Source organism: Sardina pilchardus, chromosome 23 (assembly GCF_963854185.1).
Source record: "Sardina pilchardus chromosome 23, fSarPil1.1, whole genome shotgun sequence".
Classification (NCBI taxonomy): Eukaryota; Metazoa; Chordata; class Actinopteri; order Clupeiformes; family Clupeidae; genus Sardina; species Sardina pilchardus.
Genome location: NC_085016.1, coordinates 22297830 through 22318966, shown reverse-complemented (window position 1 = coordinate 22318966; position 21137 = coordinate 22297830). Strand labels below are relative to the sequence as shown.

Genomic DNA, 21137 nt, shown 5'->3' with positions numbered 1-21137 from the left:
GCGAAAGATTCCTTGTGGCGTGTGCAGTGCCCGCGTCTGGATGAAGAAGCGCATTTCGTGAATGGATGCATTTTATCGCAGGAATGGATTGCTCCCGAGTGCTCTGCCAGGTCCTGTGCGCTTTCCTTTTGGCATTTGCTGGTGAGTTGGTCAAATAACTTTGTGTATGTCAGATAAATTAATCAGCTTTAATGGATGAAAATCAGGGCACAAAAACGGTGTGTTTGCCATTCCAGGTTGTATGTTTGGGATTCTTCTTTCTTGTTCTATCTTGTTCTGTTAAAACAGAAGCTTCTCTGAGGTTCTCCAAAAGTAGCCAACCGTGTGCTATAAAAGTTGGCCAAAGTGAATTAATATTATTACTGACCATCTATTTGTAGATTGCTAACAAATAAAGCTGAGGCTAAAGTTTGTGAAACTGTTTCGAGAATTTGCGGCATGCGGTTTGATTGACAGGTGCATGTGCGCGCCGCTGAGAGTGCTATTTCTAAGCAGGCCGAGACCAGGGCCGAATGCGGGTGAGTGCGTGTCGGGACTTAACACAAGTAATAGCCTACCTGTCAGCCTAACACCTGCGTTTCTGTCAGACCCAACACTGACTGCATTTTTATGGATCACACAATATCATCGCCTGAGCTGTTAAATCTCACCGCTCGACCTCGTTCATATAGATCACTGCGAAATCTGGGTTATCGGATAACCGCCGAGACGCTGGGGGGACGGTTTCAGTGACACCCGAAGCTCCAGTAGCCATCTCCAACCGGAAATAGCACATCGTTTAGGCTACAACATCTTATCGTTGAACTATTTCACCTGCTCACTATACGAGTGATGAGCTCAAAACATCATAAGGTCAAGGCAAAATAATTTGCAAAGTTATTAGAAAAGATTACATGTTTGTTTAAAGCGTGCTTTACAGCCAGTTAGTGGCATTACAAGTGATCCAGAAGTGGGAATTTCTGTTGGGTGTCTTATATGAGCAGTGAGCACTGAAATCTCACATCTCACCTGATGGGATGGTCAACTGTGCAGTCTGTGCGTCTGTTTATGTGCATATTTGTTTATTTAAAAGTGTGTGTGTGTGTGTGTGTGTGTGTGTGTGTGTGTGTTCATTCAACAGTTTGTGTGTATATGTTTGTTTATGTGCATGTGTGTGTGTGTGTGTCTGTATGTGTGTACTTGTTTATTTAAATCTCTTGGCTCAGTGTGTATTTATGACTGGTCCAGGACTTTTTTTTTAGTTGGATAGATCAAATGATTGCACTAATACGCAAGGTCAGCTTTTTTAGAACAACCTGTCTCGGCTTCTCATCAGATGCTGATACATGACTCTGTGTGTGTGTGTGTGTGTGTGTGTGTGTGTGTGTGTGTGTGTGTGTGTGTGTGCGCGCGCGCGTGCGTGTGTGTGCGTGTGTGCACACACACTCATGATGCAAGCTTGAGTGTGCTTGTGTGCGCGCATGCTGTGTGTGTGTGTGTGTTCAAGTTTGAGTCTGTTTGTGTGCGTGTGTTTGTGTGTGTGCAAGTTTGAGTGTGTGTGTGTGTGTGTGTGTGTTTGAGTCTGTGTGTTTGTGTCAGTGACAGTGTCTTTACATGACTTCACATTGTTTGTGCAGTTGCAAAATTCCATCAGGAGGCACTGTTTATTCTGAGGATTCTTTACACACACACACACACACACACACACACACACACACACACACACACACACACCACACACACACACACACACCACACACACATTACTGGCCCATCCATCTTGAAATCTCTGCAGTGCCAGTTTCAAAACAAAAGGACTGAGACAGCGGAACAGCTGATCAGAAGCACACACACACACACACACACACACACACACACACAGACACACACACTCTCTCTCTCTCTCTGCACTGATTGTTCGTTCACCAAAGGCCCCTGTGCTGTTTTCAGGTCAGGGCCTGTGTTCTAGTGATGAGACGCGTCTGGTGAAGGAGATCTTCACCAACTACAACAAGGTGGTTCGGCCGGTCAACCATTTCAAAGACTCTGTGGTGGTGACCGTGGGGCTGCAGCTCATTCAGCTCATCAGCGTGGTGAGAGACTGACCTCAACCTCTCTACTCTTCTCTTCTCTTCTCCACTCTGCTCTTCTCTTCTCTACTCTTCTCCACTCTGCTCTTCTCTTCTCTACTCTTCTCCACTCTGCTCTGATCTACTCTACTCTTCTCCACTCTGCTCTTCTCTTCTCTACTCTTCTCCACTCTGCTCTGATCTACTCTACTCTTCTCCACTCTGCTCTACTCTACTCTTCTCCTCTCCACTCTGCTCTTCTCTTCTCTACTCTTCTCCACTCTGCTCTTCTCTTCTCTTCTCTACTCTGCTCTTCTCCTCTCTGCTCTTCTCCACTCTTCTCCACTCTTCTCTGCTCTGCTCTTCTCCACTCTGCTCTTCTCTTCTCTACTCTTCTCCACTCTGCTCTCTTCTCCACTCTTCTCTACTCTTCTCCACTCTGCTCTGCTCTACTCTGCTCTGCTCTACTCTTCTCCACTCTACTCTTCTCTATACTCTATGTTTATCTTCTTTTGTTCTGTTCTCTTCTCCACTCTTCTACTTTTCTCCTCTTCTCTTCTCCACTCTCCTCTTCTCTTCTTTTTTGTTTTCTTTTGTTTTCTTCTCTTCTCTTGTCTTCTCACTTTTATGTTCTCTTCTCTTTTATCTTCTTCTCTTTTCTTTTCTTTTGTTGTTCTCTGTTCTTCCCTTGTCTTGTCTTTTTCTCTTCTTTTCTCTCCTCTCCTCGTCTCTTCTCTTCTTCTGTTCTTCTCATCTTCTCCTCTTTTGTTCTCATCTCTTCTTTCCTATCTTCTCTTCTTCTGTCGCCTTCTCTCCTTTACTCTCCTCCTCTATTCTCCTTACCGCACCTCGCCTCTCTTGTCCTCTTCTCTCCTCTTCTCTCCTTCTTCTTTCTTATCCCTTCTTCCTGACCTCAGTGGTAAATTCTCTTGTCTGTTTCCCCTCAGGATGAAGTGAATCAGATTGTCACCAGTAATGTGCGACTGAAGCAGGTAAGGGTGTCTTTCCTGTTATTCCTTGGCCTGTGGTATGGTTAGGATAATAGCCTATGCAGTATAATGCATTAGCTTGAAACCAAAGTGTCCTCATGAATAATTGAAATGACCACAGGTGAAGAAAATGGGAGTAATGTCTGATCTCCGTAGTAGTCACTCTCTGGGTGACCGCACTCTCATGAGCCCTTCTGAGCAGAAGACTGCCACCTGCTGGCCACTATGAGACTAGTTCTCAATGGCAACTGTAGGGATGTCTTGTTCGGGGATTTGAACCCTGTTGCATGTGGTTCTTGTAGCGCTGGAAGGACGTCAATCTGCAGTGGAACCCTGATGACTATGGCGGCATTAAGAAAATACGCATTCCCTCCACGGACATCTGGAGGCCAGACCTGGTACTCTACAACAAGTAAGTGTGTGTGTGTGTGTGTGTGTGTGTGTGCGCGAACAGAGGGCATGTTTTAGGAGGTGCTGTCCTGTCTGTCCATTATATACAATTTCTTATCTGAAAATGTTATAGATCACATAGAAACTAATGTTGTATATCTGTATGTGTTCTGTCATGCATATGTGTGTGTGTATGTATGTGTCTCTCTGAGTGTGTATCTGTGTGTTTGTGTGTGTGTGTGTGTGTGTGTGTGTGTGTGTGTGTGTGTGTGTGTGTGTGTGTGTGTGTGTGTGTGTGTGTGTGCATGTATGTGTCTCTCTGTGTGTGTGTCTCTCTGGCTGTGTGTGTGTGCGTGTGTGTGTGTGTGTGTGTATCTCTGTGTGTGTGTGTGTGTGTGTGTGTGTGTGTGTGGCAGTGCAGACGGTGACTTTGCCATCGTTCACGAGACGAAGGCTCTGTTGGAGCACACGGGCATGGTGACGTGGAACCCGCCGGCCATCTTTAAGAGCTACTGTGAGATCATCGTGCTCCACTTCCCCTTCGACCTGCAGAACTGCAGCATGAAGCTCGGCACTTGGACCTACGACGGCAACCTGGTCGTCATCAACCCGGTAAACACACACACACGCGTGTACGCACACACACACACACACACACACACACACACACAAACAAAGGCCCTGTCCCCTCTCTTTCTTAGCCTGACATCGTTATGTCTTTCTGTGATCACAGTGTGTGTGTGTGTGTGTGTGTGTGTGTGTGTGTGTGTGTTTTAGGATAGTGACCATCCTGACCTCAATAACTTCATGAAGTGTGTGTGTGTGTGTGTGTGTGTGTGTTATAGGATAGTGACCGGCCAGACCTGAGTAACTTCATGGAGAGCGGCGAGTGGGTGATGAAGGACTATCGTAACTGGAAGCACTGGGTCTACTACGCCTGTTGCCCGGATACGCCCTACCTGGACATCACCTACCACTTCCTGATGCTGAGACTGCCCCTCTACTTCATCGTCAACGTCATCATCCCCTGCATGCTCTTCTCCTTCCTCACAGGCCTGGTGTTCTACCTGCCAACAGATTCAGGTAACACACAAATGTGTGTGTGTGTGTGTGTGTGTGTGTGTGTGTGTGCACTGAATCCCTGATTGTCACAGTGTCCGAGTTTGGAGCTGCTAGGGTAGGCCTAAGTGAGAGGCATTATAATGGTATCTGTGAGATGGAGAAGAGGGCAGAGTTAAGTGACGTGCTGTGTGTGTGTGTGTGTGTGTGTGTGTGTGTGTGTGTGTGTGTGTGTGTGCGCGCACGCGCGGGTGAGAAGATGACCCTGAGCATCTCCGTACTGCTGTCTTTCACAATGTTCCTGCTGTGTGTGTGTGTGTGTGTGTGTGTGTGTGTGTGTGTGTGTGTGTGTGTGTGTTCAGGTGAGAAGATGACCCTGAGCATCTCGGTCCTGCTGTCTCTCACAATGTTCCTGCTGCGTGTGTGTGTGTGTGTGTGTGTGTGTGTGTGTGTGTGTGCGCGCGTGCAGGTCCCTGAGCATCTCCGTCCTGCTGTCTCTCACAATGTTCCTGCTGTGTGTGTGTGTGTGTGTGTGTGTGTGTGTTCAGGTGTGAAGATGACCCTGAGCATCTCCGTCCTGCTGTCCCTCACCGTGTTCCTGCTGTGTGTGTGTGTGTGTGTGTGTGTGTGTGTGTGTGTGTGTGTGTGTGTGTGTGTGTGTGTGTTCAGGTGAGAAGATGACCCTGAGCATCTCGGTCCTGCTGTCTCTCACAATGTTCCTGCTGTGTGTGTGTGTGTGTGTGTGTGTGTGTGTGTGTGTGTGTTCAGGTGAGAAGATGACCCTGAGCTTCTCCGTCCTGCTGTCTCTCACAATGTTCCTGCTGTGTGTGTGTGTGTGTGTGTGTGTTTGTGTGTGTGTGTGTACGCGCGAGCAGGTGAGAAGATGACCCTGAGCATCTCCGTCCTGCTGTCCCTCACCGTGTTCCTGCTGTGTGTGTGTGTGTTCAGGTGAGAAGATGACCCTGAGCATCTCCGTCCTGCTGTCTCTCACAATGTTCCTGCTGTGTGTGTGTGTGTGTGTGTGTGTGTGTGTGTGTGTGTGTACGCAGGTGAGAAGATGACCCTGAGCATCTCCGTCCTGCTGTCCCTCACCGTGTTCCTGCTGGTCATCGTGGAGCTCATCCCGTCCACCTCCAGCGCCGTGCCGCTCATCGGGAAGTACATGCTCTTCACCATGGTCTTCGTCATCGCCTCCATCATCATCACCGTCATCGTCATCAACACACACCACCGCTCCCCCAGCACACACACCATGCCCCAGTGGGTCCGCACGGTAAGGGAGTGTGTGAAAGAGGGAGGGGCAGAGAGAGTGGGGGTGTGGATGTCTGTACTGTATGTGTGTGTGCGTGTGTGGGGGGAGAGAGTATGATGTATGATTTATTATTTTTTGTTAACCGGACTGCTGATTTCAACTTTTACAACTGTTGGTTATTTTATTTTATTTCTTATTTCTTATTCTCATTTTACCTAAATGTGATCTTCCGCCCTCCTTCAGCATTTTGAGATTCCCTGGGAATAAAGTGCATTACAAATATTATTATTAGTAGATAGAGAGAGGGGGATGGGGGATGATAGAAAGAGGAAGTGTTAGAGAGTCTTACACTTCCTTAAAACGCCTTTCCCCTTTTGTCCACTGATTATTAGATGTTTGCATAGAAATTGCATGTGAATAGCTCAGTGCATGTTTGAATTTTTGTTGTGTGCACACTGTTCAGGATTCATTCATTACTCTACACTGCCACCTGCTGGTCAGCTAAAGCACCGCCAGTGGCATTCTCCATCCACTCAAGCCAGTTGCTATTGCAGCCAGGCCATCACGAGAAGTCCAGCTCCTAAAGTTGACCGCCAAGTTGAATACACACCAGCTGAACTTTGTGTGTGTAGAGATAACAAGAACAACAAATAAGTTTGTAGATAACTTTAAACCCCTCTTTGTCCAAAAGCATACGTGTAGCTCTGCCTTTCAATGCCATTGCCACAGCTGGCTGCGAAGTCTATTTAGCAAATGATGTTATTGCGCTCTCTCATACCATAATTGTTAGATCATGCCTTTGAGACAGGACAGAAATAGAGACTCTGTCATAGTTTAAACTGTGGAATATCCTATTGAAACAGCAGGGAGAATTCATTTGTGCTTCAAACGGGTCTTTTTTTTATGTGCACACAGTTTTTATTGGGTGACTAATGAATTTTGATCTGGTCTAACTTCATGGCGATAAAACAGAAGCTAATGTCAGCAGCTCTCTTTTTATGTGCTCACAGCTGTGTGTTTGTGCATGTGTGTGTGTGTGTGTGTGTGTGTGTGTGACATGTGAGTGTACATGTTTGTGTGTACGAGTGTGAGTGTGCATGGTCATGTGTGTGTGTGCATGTAGCCTATGTATGTATGTGCGCGTGTGTGTGTGTGTATGTGTGTGTGTGTGCATGCATGTATTAGCTTCTGACACTGTTGATCTTTATCCCATCAGCACCATTTTCCACCTCATGTACTTCACCAAGTGCCTGTGAAAGAAGTGTGTGTGTGTGTGTGTGTGTGTTCTCTACTCCAGATCTTCATTGACAACATTCCCAACCTGATGTACTTCTCCATCCTGATGTGTGTGTGTGTGTGTGTGTGTGTGTGTGTGTGTGTGTGTGTGTGTGTTCTCTCCTCCAGATCTTCATTGACACCATTCCCCACCTGATGTACTTCTCTACCATGAAGCGTCCGTCTGAGGAACGCCGGGAGAAGCAGATCTTCCAGAATGACATTGACATCTCGGAAATCTCCGGAAAGCCAGGGCCTGCTTTCATGACCTTCCAGTCACCCGTCATCAAGAATCCGGACGTCCGGAGTGCCATCGACGGCGTCAAGTACATCGCTGAGACTATGAAGAGTGACGAGGAGTCCAACAATGTAATGCCAGTGTTTTTCTCTTCATGTAGCAGCCACTTCAACACTTTCATATGATGTTTAGAATTCAACAAAATGCCTTAAAAGTTATTTTTTAAAGTTTGAAAAGCTATTCACAACAAAAAGGATAACTATAGCGATAGCGGCAAACATTATCGTTCTAGCTACGAATGCTGACGTCCACACATAAACTATGTCAACATGAGGAACAATGTCATTGGGAATCATGTTCAGAGTGATTTTTGAGAACGTTGAAAAGCTGACAGCCAATCAGAACCCATCAAATTTTAGCCATCACATTCATCAACACAAAGAGAGACTTTCCTTATCGTTGGTCAGTGTGGACGTTTGTATCATTACAGTGCATGAAAATGCACTGTACTGTTCTTCCAAGGCTTCTTCTTCTTATTAGAGTGCATGAAAATGCACTCTACTGTTATCCGACATCTTCTTATTAGAGTGCATGCAAATGCACTCTACTGTTATCCGACATCTTCTTATTATTTTCGGCGATATTCTTCTAACGCTTTTTGTGCGTTCAATTCAGCTTCAACCGTTCGACGTAGAGACTTCATTCAAACTGCGCTGCGTAGGTCTTACTTAGGTGACTTCAGCTATGTAAATTTCATCTTTGAAAACTTTATCGTTTATTTTATATGAATTTTTAAAAACATTTTTTCTCCCATAGACTTAACATTGGATTATGACATCACAATGAAGTCGTTAAGCAATTAGAATCTTAAGCCAGGTGTTCAAAGCCACCTGGCAGCAACTCTCTGTCTCAGGCTTTCTGGCTCTCTTAAGAGTACATATCCTGTTCAACTGTTTCCTCTACCCACAACTGTTTCAAAATAAAAGTCCTCACCATTTTTGCATTTTCATGCACTCGTAATTTCCTTGGAATTACATCTCTAGTTATCGATATTATTATTCTTCTTCTAACGCTTTTTGTGCGTTCAATTCAGCTTCAACCGTTCAACGTAGAAACTTCATTCAAACTGCGCTGCGTAGGTCTTACTTAGGTGACTTCAGCTATGTAATTTTCAACTTTGTAACTTTTATACTTTTTGAACTATTAAATAAAAACTATTACAATTTCCCCATAGACTTAACATTGGATTATGACATCATAGTAGGGCAATTAGAATATTATGCCAGGTGGCCAGCCCCACCTGCAGCAGCTCTGTCTCTCTCAGGCTTTAAGCATACAATCTCTCTGTGAAGACTACATATCCTGTAAACTGTTTCCTCTGTCCACAACTGTTTCAAAATAAAAGTCCTCACTGCAATAATACACTATTAAATCATTTAACCATTATAACTACTCAACTCTTTAACTGTTCAACCATTCCAACTGTCAGTTATCTTCAACTATGCCTCCAGTCAACTACATGAAACCTCCCTGTACCTAGCAACCAACATAGCAACCATTAAAATGAAGCATTTATGACAGTTTCCATAGTAACCAACATCATATACTGCAGTAACTTCTTTATTCCTGATAGTGGCCACCATGGATACCCTAGCAACAAATGTTTCAAAATAAAAGTCCTCACTAGCAAGTTAGCATGGTTAGCATTGTTAGCATAGTTAACATTTTTAACATAACTGCTTGAAATCATTAGCTAATTTAGCTAGTCAACCTGGTTAGCATTGTTAGCATAGTTAGCATTTTTAGCATAACTGCTAGAAATCATCAACTAAGTTAGCTAATCAACCTGGTTAGCATTGGTTAACATATCTACATGATTTATCTGTACATTTTTGCATTTTCATGCACTCGTAATTTCCCTGGAATTACATTCTCTAGTTACAGTGCATGAAAATGCACTGTACTGTTCTTCCTAGGCTTCTTCTTCTTCTTATTATTATTCCGCTTACCAAATTCATTTTTTCTATTCAGCTTGAACCGTTTAACCTAGAAACTTCATTCAAACGTTGTAACGTAGGTCTTCAATAGGGGCATGCTGCTAAGTATTTTTCAACTTTGTAACTTTTATACTTTTTAAACTATAAATTAAAAACTATTAAAAATTTCCCCATAGACTTAACATTGGCCTCTATGACATCACAGTCGGGTCTTTAAGCAATTAGAATCTTATGCCAGGTGGCCAGCCCCACCTGCAGCAGCCCTCTCTCTCTCAGGCTTTAAGCATACAACTCTCTGTGAAGACTACATATCCTGTTAACCTGTTTCGTCTTTCCACAACCGTTTCAAAATAAAAGTCCTCACTGCAATAATACACTATTAAATCATTTAACCATTGAAACTACTCAACTATTTAACTGTTCAACCATTCCAACTGTCAGTTATCATCAACTATGCCTCCAGTCAACTACATGAGACCTCCATGTACCTGGCAACCAACATAGCAACCATCAAAATTAAGCGTTTATGACCGTTTCCATAGCAACCAACATGATTTTACTACAGTAACTTCTTTATTCCTGATAGTGGCAGCCATGGATACCCTATCAACAAATGTTTCAAAATAAAAGTCCTCAGTAGCAAGTTAGCTAGTTAGCATGGTTAGCATAGTTAGCATCGTTAGCATTTTTAGCATAGCTGCTAGAAATTATTAGCTAAGTTAGCTAATCAACCTAGTTAGCATTGCTAACCTAGTGAGCATTGTTAGCATTTTTAGCATAACTGCTAGAAATGATTAGCTAAGTTAGCTAATCAACCTGGTTGGCATTGTTAGCATAGTTAGCATTTTTAGCATAACTGCTAGAAATGATTAGCTAAGTTAGCTAATCAACCTGGTTGGCATTGTTAGCATAGTTGACATTGTTAACGTAGTTAGCATTTTTAACATAACTGCTAGAAATGATTAGCTAAGTTAGCTAAGTTAGCTAAGTTAGCTAATCAACCTGGTTAGCATAGTTAGCATATTTAGCATAGTTAGCATTTTTAGCATAACTGATAGAAATCATTAGCTAGGTTAGCCAATCAACCTGGTTAACATTGCTAGCATAGTTAGCATTGTTAGCATAGTTAACATTTTTAACATTTTTGTTAGAAATCATTAGTTAAGTTAGCTGATCAACCTGGTTAGCATTGTTAACATAGTTAGTATTGTTAAAATTTTTACCATAACTGTTAGAAATCATTAGCTTAGTAAACCAATCAACCTGGTTATCATTGTTAACATTTTAACATACCTTTTAGAAATCATTAGTTAAGTTACAACTGGAATGTTTAACCTTTAAACTGTCTACCTTCACACATTAAAGGGATAATCCGGAGTGAAATGCACTTTAGATCAATTTTTCGGACTATTGGGAGTACATACGTTGAGTTGACACCAAAATCATGTCATTCGGATGTATTTTGAGAAAGTTCGCGCTCACCGTTTTTAGCCAAAACTCGTTAGCCTGGAAGTGACCGGGGCGTGTCCTTTCGCCGCTACAAAACGCTATTTTTATACCTCTTCTACTGTTCCAAACAACACTACACTTACGTGGTAGTGAGTAGAGGTTCCCTAAAGCCAAACCGAAGTATCCGCACGTCTTTATGTGGTCGGATAGAGAGTCCAGAATGAATTTAATCGAGTCCGTACCTTTCCGGAAATGTTAGTAAAGTGTTGTGAAAACGTTGCTAGCTGCAACAGCGACATTTCCGGAAAGGTACTGACTCGATTAAATTCATTCTGGACTCTCTATCCGACCACATAAAGACGTGGGGATACTTCGGTTTGGCTTTAGGGACCCTCTACTCACTACCACGTAAGTGTAGTGTTGTTTGGAACAGTAGAAGAGGTATAAATATAGCGTTTTGTAGCGGCGAAATGACATGCCCGAGTCACCTCCAGGCTAACGAGTTTTGGCTAAAAACGGTGAGCTCGAACTTTCTCAAAATACATCCGAATGACATGATTTTGGTGTCAACTCAACGTATGTACTCCCAATAGTCCGAAAAATTGATCTAAAGTGCATTTCACTCCGGATTATCCCTTTAACTCTCTTTAAACTATGCAACCACCATGTTTACCCTAGCTACACCTTAGTAACCATATCTACATTATCTATCTATATATTTTTGCATTTTCATGCACTGGTAATTCCTTGGAATTGCATTTCTAGTTATTATTATTCCGCTGATCAAATTCATTTTTTCTATTCAGCTTGAACCGTTTAACTTAGAAACTTCATTCAAACGTCGCAACGTAGGTCTTAAATAGGGGAAGGCTGCTAAGTATTTTTCAACTTTGTAACTTTTATACTTTTTAAACTATAAATTAAAAACTATTACAAATTTCCCCATAGACTTAACATTGGCCTCTATGACATCACAATCGGATCATTAAGCAATTAGAATCTTATGCCAGGTGGCCAGCCCCACCTGCAGCAGCCCTCTCTCTCTCAGGCTTTAAGCATACAATCTCTCTGTGAAGACTACATATCCTGTTAACTGTTTCCTCTTTCCACAACTGTTTCAAAATAAAAGTCCTCACTGCAATAATACACTATTAAATCATTTAACCATTGAAACTACTCAACTATTTAACTGTTCAACCATTCCAACTGTCAGTTATCATCAACTATGCCTCCAGTCAACTACATGAGACCTCCATGCACCTAGCAACCAACATAGCAACCATCAAAACTAGAAATGCAATTCCAAGGAATTACCAGTGCATGAAAATGCAAAAAAAGATAGATAATGTAGATATGGCTACTAAGGTGTAGCTAGGGTAAACATGGTGGTTGCGTAGTTTACAGAGAGTTGATAGTGTGCAGGTAGACAGTTTAAAGCTGAAACATTCCAGTTCTAACTTAACTAATGATTTCTATTCATGTTAAAATGTTGATTAGCTAGCTTAGCTAATGATTTCTAGCAGTTGTGCTAAAAATGCTAATTATGCTAGCAATGCTAACTTTACTAACAATGCTAACCAGGTTGATTAGCTAACTTAACCGATGATTTCTAGCAGTAATGCTAAAAATGCTAACTATGCTAACAATGCTAGATTTGCTAACTATGCTAACCAGGTTGATTAGCTAACTTAGTTGATGATTTTTTGCAGTTATACTAAAAATACTAACAATGCTAACCATGCTAACTAGATAACTTGCTAGTGAGGACTTTAATGTTGAAACATTTGTTGCTAGGGTATCCATGGTGGGCACTATCACGAAACAAGAAGTTACTGCAGTATAATCATGTTGGTTGCTATGGAAACGGTCATAAACGCTTAATTTTAATGGTTGCTATGTTGGTTGCTAGGTACATGGAGGTTTCATGTAGTTGACTGGAGGCATAGTTGATGATATTTGACAGTTGGAATGGTTGAACAGTTAAATACTTGAGTAGTTTCAATGGTTAAATGATTTAATAGTGTATTATTGCAGTGAGGACTTTTATTTTGAAACAGTTGTGGACAGAGGAAACAGTTAAGAGGATATGTAGTCTTCAGAGAGATTGTATGCTTAAAGCCAGAGAAACTGACAGTTGATACAGGTGTAATCAATTTAACTGGCTAGTCTTAAGAGAGCCAGAGTGTATCCTTAAAGCCTGATACAGAGTAAATAATTTAAAAGTTGAATGTAGATAGTCTAATTAATGTTGATAGACAGAGAGTTTAATGGATGTTGATAGACAGTTTAATGGGTGGATGAGTGAATGGTCTGAAGAAGATGAATGGATAGAAAGTTGGATGGAATGTGCCTTATATTCTTGTAGAATGGAGAGACACAGCTCTCTACTGAGAGTAGTGGATACAGATACAGGTGTAATCAATTTAACCCTTTCATGCACGCATTATGAAAAAAAGTGTCTAGATTTTTTTAGTATTGATTTTATTACTCTATATGAGCCCAATATTGAAAATCAGTTGGAATTTTTTAAAAATATGCTTTTATATAGAAGTTATGTTATTGTCCACGTATGTGGACAGTGCGCAACAAAGGGGTAAAAAAGAATAAAATGTAATGACAGAAAATGTGGAAACTATGGCCCTCTACTTCCTCCATACTACCCACCCAGCCCTCTACTACCCCCATACTACTCACCCACCTCTCCACTACCTCCATACTACCCGCCCAACCCCTCTACTACCCCCATTATTGCTCACCGACCCTCACCCACCCCTCTACTACCCCCATATTACCCACCTCTACTACCACCACTACCCAACCACCCCTCTACTACATCCATACTACCCACCCCTCTACTACTAATCCACCCACACCTCTAGTACTCTCATACCCACCCCTCTACTACCCACCCAACCCTCTACTACCCCCATATTACCATGCCACCTTGGCATTACCACATGTAATTAGGTCATTATTTATAAATATGTTTACCAAATGTTTGTTTCTTTGTAATTTAAAGCAATTAAAATCATATTTGAAAAAAAAAAAAAAAAAAAAGTCCTAGTTACAAAATCTAATTTTTGGCCATTTAACTCCTCTGTTGCGCAACGTCCACATACGTGGACAGTTGCTTTTTAGGGTCTACAAACTCTATTTTACATCCGATTTAATTTCTGAAAACATAGAGTTGTTCAACACACTCTCTTGTACAGCATAATATTTTTTTTTACATGATTTTGCCTTCTTGAGTACTAGCTTTTTACAGATATGCCTGGAGCATTCAGCATATTGCCATTACTGTCACTCATGTTGAATTGATGATGTCATCAAGCAGTCAATATTCCAAATATAAGATGATACATATTGTTAATATATTGCCAATGACCTACTAAAACTGCCCTGAAGTGGATTGGTGTATATCAACATGATAAATAAGTAGAAAACAGAGTTAAAGTTACTGTCCACGCATGTGGACGTTGCGCATGAAAGGGTTAACTGGCTAGTCTTAAGAGAGCCAGAGTGTAGAGATACCTGAGCCTGAGACAGAGTAGATTGTTTAAAAGTTGAATGTAGACCGTCTAATTGATGTTGATAGGCAGATTGTTTAGAATGGGTGGATGAGTGAATGGTTTGAAGAAGATGAATGGATAGAAAGTTGGATGGAATTAGGAAGACTTATGTTGATACAGTTGATACAGGGAACAGAAAATGTAGTCTCAAGAGCCTGAGAGAGAGAGAGAGAGAGCTGCTGCACCTGGACTGGCCACCTGGCGTAACATTCTAATTGCTGCCGTGATGTCATAATGAGCAATGTTAAGTCTATGGGGAAATGTTTAATAGTTTTTAATTTATAGTTTAAAAAGTATAAAAGTTACAAAGTTGAAAAATACATTGCACAGGTCTCCTTAGTAAGACCTACGTAGCAAAGTTTGAATCAAGTTTCTACGTTAAACGGTTCAAGCTGAATTGCGAGCGTTAGAAGAAGTTGGAATAATAAGAAACCTAGGAAGAACAATATAGTGCATTTTCATGCACTATAATTAAGCGTTTATGACCGTTTCCATAGCAACCAACATGATTTTACTACAGTAACTTCTTTATTCCTGATAGTGGCAGCCATGGATACCCCATCAACAAATGTTTCAAAATAAAAGTCCTCAGTACCAAGTTAGCTAGTTAGCATGGTTAGCATAGTTAACATTGTTAGCATAGTTAGCATTTTTAACATAACTGCTAAAAATGATTAGCTAAGTTAGCTAATCAACCTGGTTAGCATTGTTAGCATAGTTAACATTGTTAACATTTTTAGCATAACTGCTAAAAATGATTAGCTAAGTTAGCTAATCAACGTGGTTAGCATTGTTAGCATAGTTAGCATTGTTAGCATAGTTAACATTTTTAACAGTACTGCTAGAAATCATTAGCCAAGTAAACCAATCAACCTGGTTATCATTGTTAGCATAGTTAACATTTTAGAATACCTGTTAGAAATCATTAGTTAAGTTAGAACAGGAATGTTTAAGCTTTAAAATGTCTACCTAAACACTATCAACTCTCTTTAAACTATGCAACCACCATGTTTACCCTAGCTATACCTTAGTAGCCATATCTACATTATCTATCTATATTTTTTTTTGCATTTTCATGCACTGGTAATTCCTTGGAATTGCATTTCTAGTTATAGTTGTCGTTCCTGTGGATGGCCCTTTACAGTGAATTTATTTTCTTGTAGTACTCACTTCATGGGCATTGCATAAACTTTTATGACTTCATGTGGATTCCATAGACTTTGTGGTGCATTCTCGAGACTCTCATGGGCATTCCTGTTTTGCCATATCATTCTCTCTTCCTCTTATCTCTTTATTCACTTCTCCTTCCCTCCCTCTCTCTTACCATTCTCTTTCTCTCTCTCAATCAAACTGTTTTATCTGTCACTTTATCATACTTTCTCCCTCTCTGATGATATCTGCTTTTGTCCTACTTTCTTTCCTTCTCTCTCTCTCTCTCTCTCTCTCTCTCTCTCTCTCTCTCTCTCTCTCTCTCTAGGCATCGGAGGAGTGGAAGTTTGTGGCCATGGTGATGGATCACATTCTGCTGTGTGTGTTCATGGCTGTGTGTATCATCGGGACAATGGGAGTTTTTGCTGGACGTCTGATTGAGCTGCACATGCAGGGCTGAAAGCTCTGGAGGCCCGAGCACAAGCCTGGGACTGAGTTATACATGTCTCACCCCCATATGCTCACTTTTCCTGGGACACTTGAGTGCTGTGTGTTCTCCCCACTCACGTGAATGTTTGGATTCCCAGATGTTCTGTATGTGTGGCACAGTGAAGTCAGTCTTTCAGCCCAGACAGTCTGTCACCCCTGTATTTGTATAAACACACACACACACACACACACAGACAGACACATATGCAAACAAATACAGACACAATCACGCACGCATACACACACACATGCTCACATAGACAAACACACACACAAGCACAATTAAACACACACACACACACACACACACACACACACACACACACTATAAAGTTTAAGTTACTTACTTGAAGTCATGTGCATATGCTGAAGCCACCCGCTCCACACACACACACACACACACACACACACACACACACACACACCCTCCACACACCTTCACACCGTCACACCCACTATCACAGATGCATGAATGTGGCCTTGCTGCATCCTCTGTAAAGTTCCATGGAAGCTTGGTATTTTTACCGCAGACCGCAGTCTGCTTTAGCATCTCAAGCATTAATCAGGGTCATCCATATCCTGACCCTGTATGATGACCTTGATGGCCTGATCTTGACCCTGTATGATGACCTTGATGGCCTGCTGTTGACCTCTGACCTTTCTCTCTAGCTCCACTGTGATAATGGCACCTGCCAATGTTACATTACATTACATTTCTTTACATTTAGCAGACACTTTTTTTGTCAAAAGTGACTTACATATCTCAGCTATGACTATAACTATAATACAAGGGATTACATTGTCGCCGGAGCAATTTATGGTTAAGTGCCTTGCTCAAGGGCACAACAGTGGAAGCTGGGAATTGAAGTGTCTCAGGCCACTCCACGCTAGCCCAGCTCCTTAACCACTACACTTCCACCGTCCCATGTTTCATGAGACTGCTTGAACGACTGTAAAGCTAAGTATTTGACTCTGTTCACCTGCATGTTTTACGAGGCAGATTGGAGTGCTTCTGGGAGAAATAACACACACATCAGCTTTAAGACCATGTGCAGGCTGCATTATAGAGGAAAGATGAATTAATGATGGTCATAAGTATGAAGTATAAAACAAATGTGCTTTCTTCATTATTAGTTATGTCCACACACACACACACACACAAACTCCAAAAGTGTCCCTATTGAACTCAGTATGTGCTATTTTAAAAATGTGCTTTCTAAGGAATTCCCCCTGTTGCTGATTGTGATTTCGCAGAAAGTGGAAGGCACAAGGCAGAGACTTGGCTCAAGTCTGTTCCTCAACTGCTCTTGGGTTTTTTTGTGTGTTTTTTGTTTGGTGAGGAATGAAAATGAGACATTATGAAAGTTATCTGGGAGTATCCTCCTGTTCAAGGCAACACTGTCTGCATGGAGGCCATCAGAGCTCTCATACATTTTTATATTGGCCTGTTTCAGTTGGTGCCAACTGAGTGTGATTTTGTTTGCAATAAACTTTAAACCACTTTTATTCTCTCTCTCTCTCGCTCACTCTACTGCATGACTATAGGCGTATCCTGGTTGTGGTTTATGGGATTTAGCCTATACCAAATATAATTATGTAAAAAAGTCTTGACTAGAGAGGCCTATTTGTTGCATTGGCACTATGCACTATCATTTTGTAAGGAAAAGAAAAGAAAAACAAGCCTATTCTAATTTTAATTTCAATGTAGGATGTCTGTATCATAGATTTAATTAAACGTTATATGTTTCTTTATATTAAATATACCTCAGGCCACGAGGCTTCTGTTTTGAAGGGTGAGGAGGGGCCAGTGGCTCTCTGGCCCCGATATCATGCCGGTGCCTCGCTGGTTGTGCTGGCGGGTCATACCAGCACTCGAGTAGGCCCAGGCAGGCTGCTCTCTCTCGCAGATGTGGCACAGGCAGCGAGACGCATTTTTACACGCCTGAACTTCTGCGCGCGCGGCCCACATCTGGAAACGTTGCATCACAGCAGCCGTAAATGTCCCGGATAAGGCAGAAGCTCAGACTCGATTTTTTTTTTCTGTCGGCAGAAGCAAACAAACTCGGCAGCAAAAAAAAGAGAGAGCTAGGGCTGCGACGCTGTCACTTTTCTATTTGGGTGAAATCGCTGCCTTAAATGTAATGTGATCTCCAGAAAAGGTCGGGGAGAGAGTCTAACTGGTTGGTACGTGGAAAAATACTTCGGAAGATCTCATCGTGGAAAGTGAGAAGTTGAAGCGGAACACATAAAGTGATACTGCTTTGACCGTGAAGGAGTGGCACGCAGGCATCGATCCTGCGACAGCGGGTGATGAAAACTTGAGTAGAGGTAAGCAGTTATCCTAATGATGGGTTGGTAAGATTTCGCAAAGGCACATACGCTCTTTTTAGGCGTTGTTTTTAAGAACGTTTCGGAAGGCTATTGCGTTAGAGTTGGACTAATGTCAAATTCAGGTCATTCCTCTTGCGCTTTATAATTGACTCCTGCATTTTCTAGCCATCGAATTTAGTATAATCTGTTAAACTATTTATATTGCACCTTAAATGTTGTTCTCGTACACTGAGAATGTGCCAAGTTTGAGAGGAAGCGACACCCCGCGGGTATTTCCTGGGTATCTGCTGAGAATTAGCGTCTGTAGGCTATGGCAGCAGAACTGGACCTCGCATGACTTCACATAACCCGTAGTGCTCGTAGCTGTAGGCTATTGTACGACAGGAGGAAAAGAGGCGAATTGTTCTGGGTTTGACTTAACTGCGCCAGTCCTGATCGCTGCACAAGGCAAACTTGCGTCATCTCTGAGGTAAGTTCTGTGAGTGACATTTCGCCGTTAATGTCTCTCGTTTTAGTTGCCTACATGTGGTTGTTAGTCAGCTTGTGCTGTGGCTGAGTGTTGGTTACGAGCCTCGTTTGGCTTTTCACATGTCACTGGCTCAGAAAAGTCGATACAATGCCTCGTGTTCTACTGCTATATTAAATATGGCAGTTATGCCATTTTAGTCATGTCGCCTATCTGGGTGCGCCTGCATGTGTGAAGAGCGCATTGATGGATTTATTGAAACAGACAGGGGGAAGAGGGAGAGGGAGGGAGGGAGGGTGAGAGAGAGGGAGAGATGGCAAGAGTTTCCACGTAGCCTATCTAGAGGGCACGTAAAGTTTACTAAACAGGTGGACCAGTATGCTGGTATAATCATTGTAGGCTAGCCTGCCTATATCATCAAAGTGACGTTGAGGCCGAGACACAGTTTCCTCTTTCAATATCAGTTACTGTCTCTTTCCCTTCCTTGCTTTAGCATGAGTGGCCTATCGAATAATTTCATTCCAAGTGACCAACTGTGTGTGTGTGAGTGAGAGAGAGGGACTGTGTGTGTCTGTCTGAGAGAGAGTGTGTGTGTGTGAGAGAGAGAGAGAGCGAGAGAGAGACTGTGTGTGTGTGTGTGTGTGTGTGTGTGTGTGTGTGTGTGTGTGTGTTTGTGTGACAGTGTCAGTAAGATTATTCTGCTGGTATGTGGTGTTTACATGACTACAGCTGTGCAGGCTGTGCTGACCCACTTGTTGACTCTTACCTCAGGACGTTGAGGCTTGTGCTGAGGGCTGAGTCTCAGGACTGAGTCTCAGGACGTTTAGGCTACCAGTGAGGACTGAGCATTGAGCACAGAGCACTGAGGTATGAGTGTGGCCTGACTAGCTTCTCCTCTCCCTTAGAAGCACGTCACTTACTTCACTCTGCCCCCTTCTCCATCTCTGGAGAAGGAACAGTGCAGGTGCCTAACGCCTCTCCCTTCGGCCTACCAGCTCACACACCAGCAGCCAGCTCACACACCCCTACCTGACTAGTCACGACACTGTGAGAATCAGGGCCTCAGTACACACACAAACACACACACACACACACACACACAGACACACACACACACAGACACACACACACACACACACACACGCACGCACGCGCATACACAGAAAGGATGATTAATTGCGTGTGATTAAAAATGTTATTGTTGACAGTATATACTCACTTAGTCGTCACAATTTTCCCAGGCGTGTGTGTGTGTGTGTGTGTGTGTGTGTGTGTGTGTGTGTGTGTGTGTGTGTGTGTGTGTGTGTGTGTGTGTGTGTGTGTGTGTGTGTGTGTGTGTGTGTGTGTGTGTGTGTGTGTGTGTGTGTGTGTGTGTGTGTGTGTGTGTCTGTGTCTGTGTCTGTGTCTGTGTGTGCTGATGCCCTGATTCTCACAGTGTGTGTGTGTGGGGGGGGGGGGGGGCACTTTTATTAATTATTAATGACCATGGTTGCTTATCATAATTCATATGGTCTTAATGTAAACATTAACCAAGGATTACATGAAGTCTAGAAACCACATACTCAATTTTTTAAATTTAAACGATTAACTTACTCAGTCACATCCAGTAAATCACTTTGCAAATACACTTGTTTCACATTGTGCATATGGATCCACCAGAACCAGTACCAGTACTAGTCTTAGAATTAGGCACAGAACACACCATGGGACATTAAATACACTGTGTTCTAAAAGCTCTTTTTAGTGTCGATGTGTCATGTACTTAGAAAGGCTTGAATTTGAACCTGGGGTTATTTCCTCAACACTGTCAGCATTCAGCGCTTGAGCAAACAAGGTCTGTAATAAGAGAAGCAGAATGTACTCTGCAGCTTGTACAGTAGTTTTGTCTGGACAGTGTGCTTTTGTCTATTTTGTCAACATATGATGGCTGTTTCTGATGTTTATTCCCGTAATTGTCAGTTTTTGCAGTAGGCTAATATGAGCTCTTACTGTAATTGGCACGGTGGTATATTAAGGTTTTATGGAGGTATTCTGGCCTGCTGTTTTTGTGTGAAGCGCTTTGTGGTGCGAAATGAAAATAAAATGAGAAAATGCGCTATATAAATCAACACTTATTTACTCACTTACTTACTTACTTACTATTCAATTACTCAACTAGAAAAGCACTCCGAGAGCGCAAACCTCCGTCAAGCGAAAACATAACCGCCTCCTGCATCCAGACAGTGATACTGATCACTCCCACAATGTAATCGTTTCTACCTTGGGTCATTTCAGACCTTCCCTGAAAATTTCATCGAAATCCATCCATGATTTTTGTGTTATCTTGCAAACAAACAAACAAACAAACAAACAGACAAACATACAGACAGACAAACAAACAAACACAGATGAAAACATAACCTCCTTGGCGGAGGTAATTATTGGGTTGCACATATG

At 42.3% G+C, this 21137-nt stretch overlaps 2 protein-coding genes across 2 annotated transcripts in view; both read left to right on the top strand.

Moving 5' to 3' along the window:
• LOC134071147 (acetylcholine receptor subunit alpha-like) lies at positions 1-16101 on the top strand. The gene is made up of 9 exons (XM_062527762.1): positions 1-141; positions 1930-2072; positions 2996-3040; positions 3340-3449; positions 3844-4039; positions 4273-4510; positions 5536-5759; positions 7143-7382; positions 15744-16101. Exons 1-9 carry the CDS (start codon positions 66-68, stop codon positions 15873-15875), a joined length of 1404 nt encoding a protein of 467 aa, XP_062383746.1. The 5' UTR covers positions 1-65; the 3' UTR covers positions 15876-16101.
• Positions 16102-17798: 1697 nt separating this feature from the next.
• Positions 17799-21137, top strand: part of wipf1b (WAS/WASL interacting protein family, member 1b) — a 21126-nt gene continuing 17787 nt past the window's right edge. The window contains exon 1 of the mRNA XM_062527761.1: positions 17799-18232. The gene's annotated coding sequence lies outside the window, so the exon portion shown is untranslated. The remainder of the gene's footprint in view (positions 18233-21137) is intronic.

Excerpts from the sequence above, each read along its gene's own strand:
- LOC134071147 (XM_062527762.1), top strand. The coding sequence starts at position 66 with ATGCATTTTATCGCAGGAATGGATTGCTCCCGAGTGCTCTGCCAGGTC. Across the intron at positions 4,511-5,535 it reads CTACCTGCCAACAGATTCAG|GTGAGAAGATGACCCTGAGC; the intron begins GTAACACACAAA and ends GTGTGTACGCAG. Across the intron at positions 5,760-7,142 it reads TGCCCCAGTGGGTCCGCACG|ATCTTCATTGACACCATTCC; the intron begins GTAAGGGAGTGT and ends TCTCTCCTCCAG.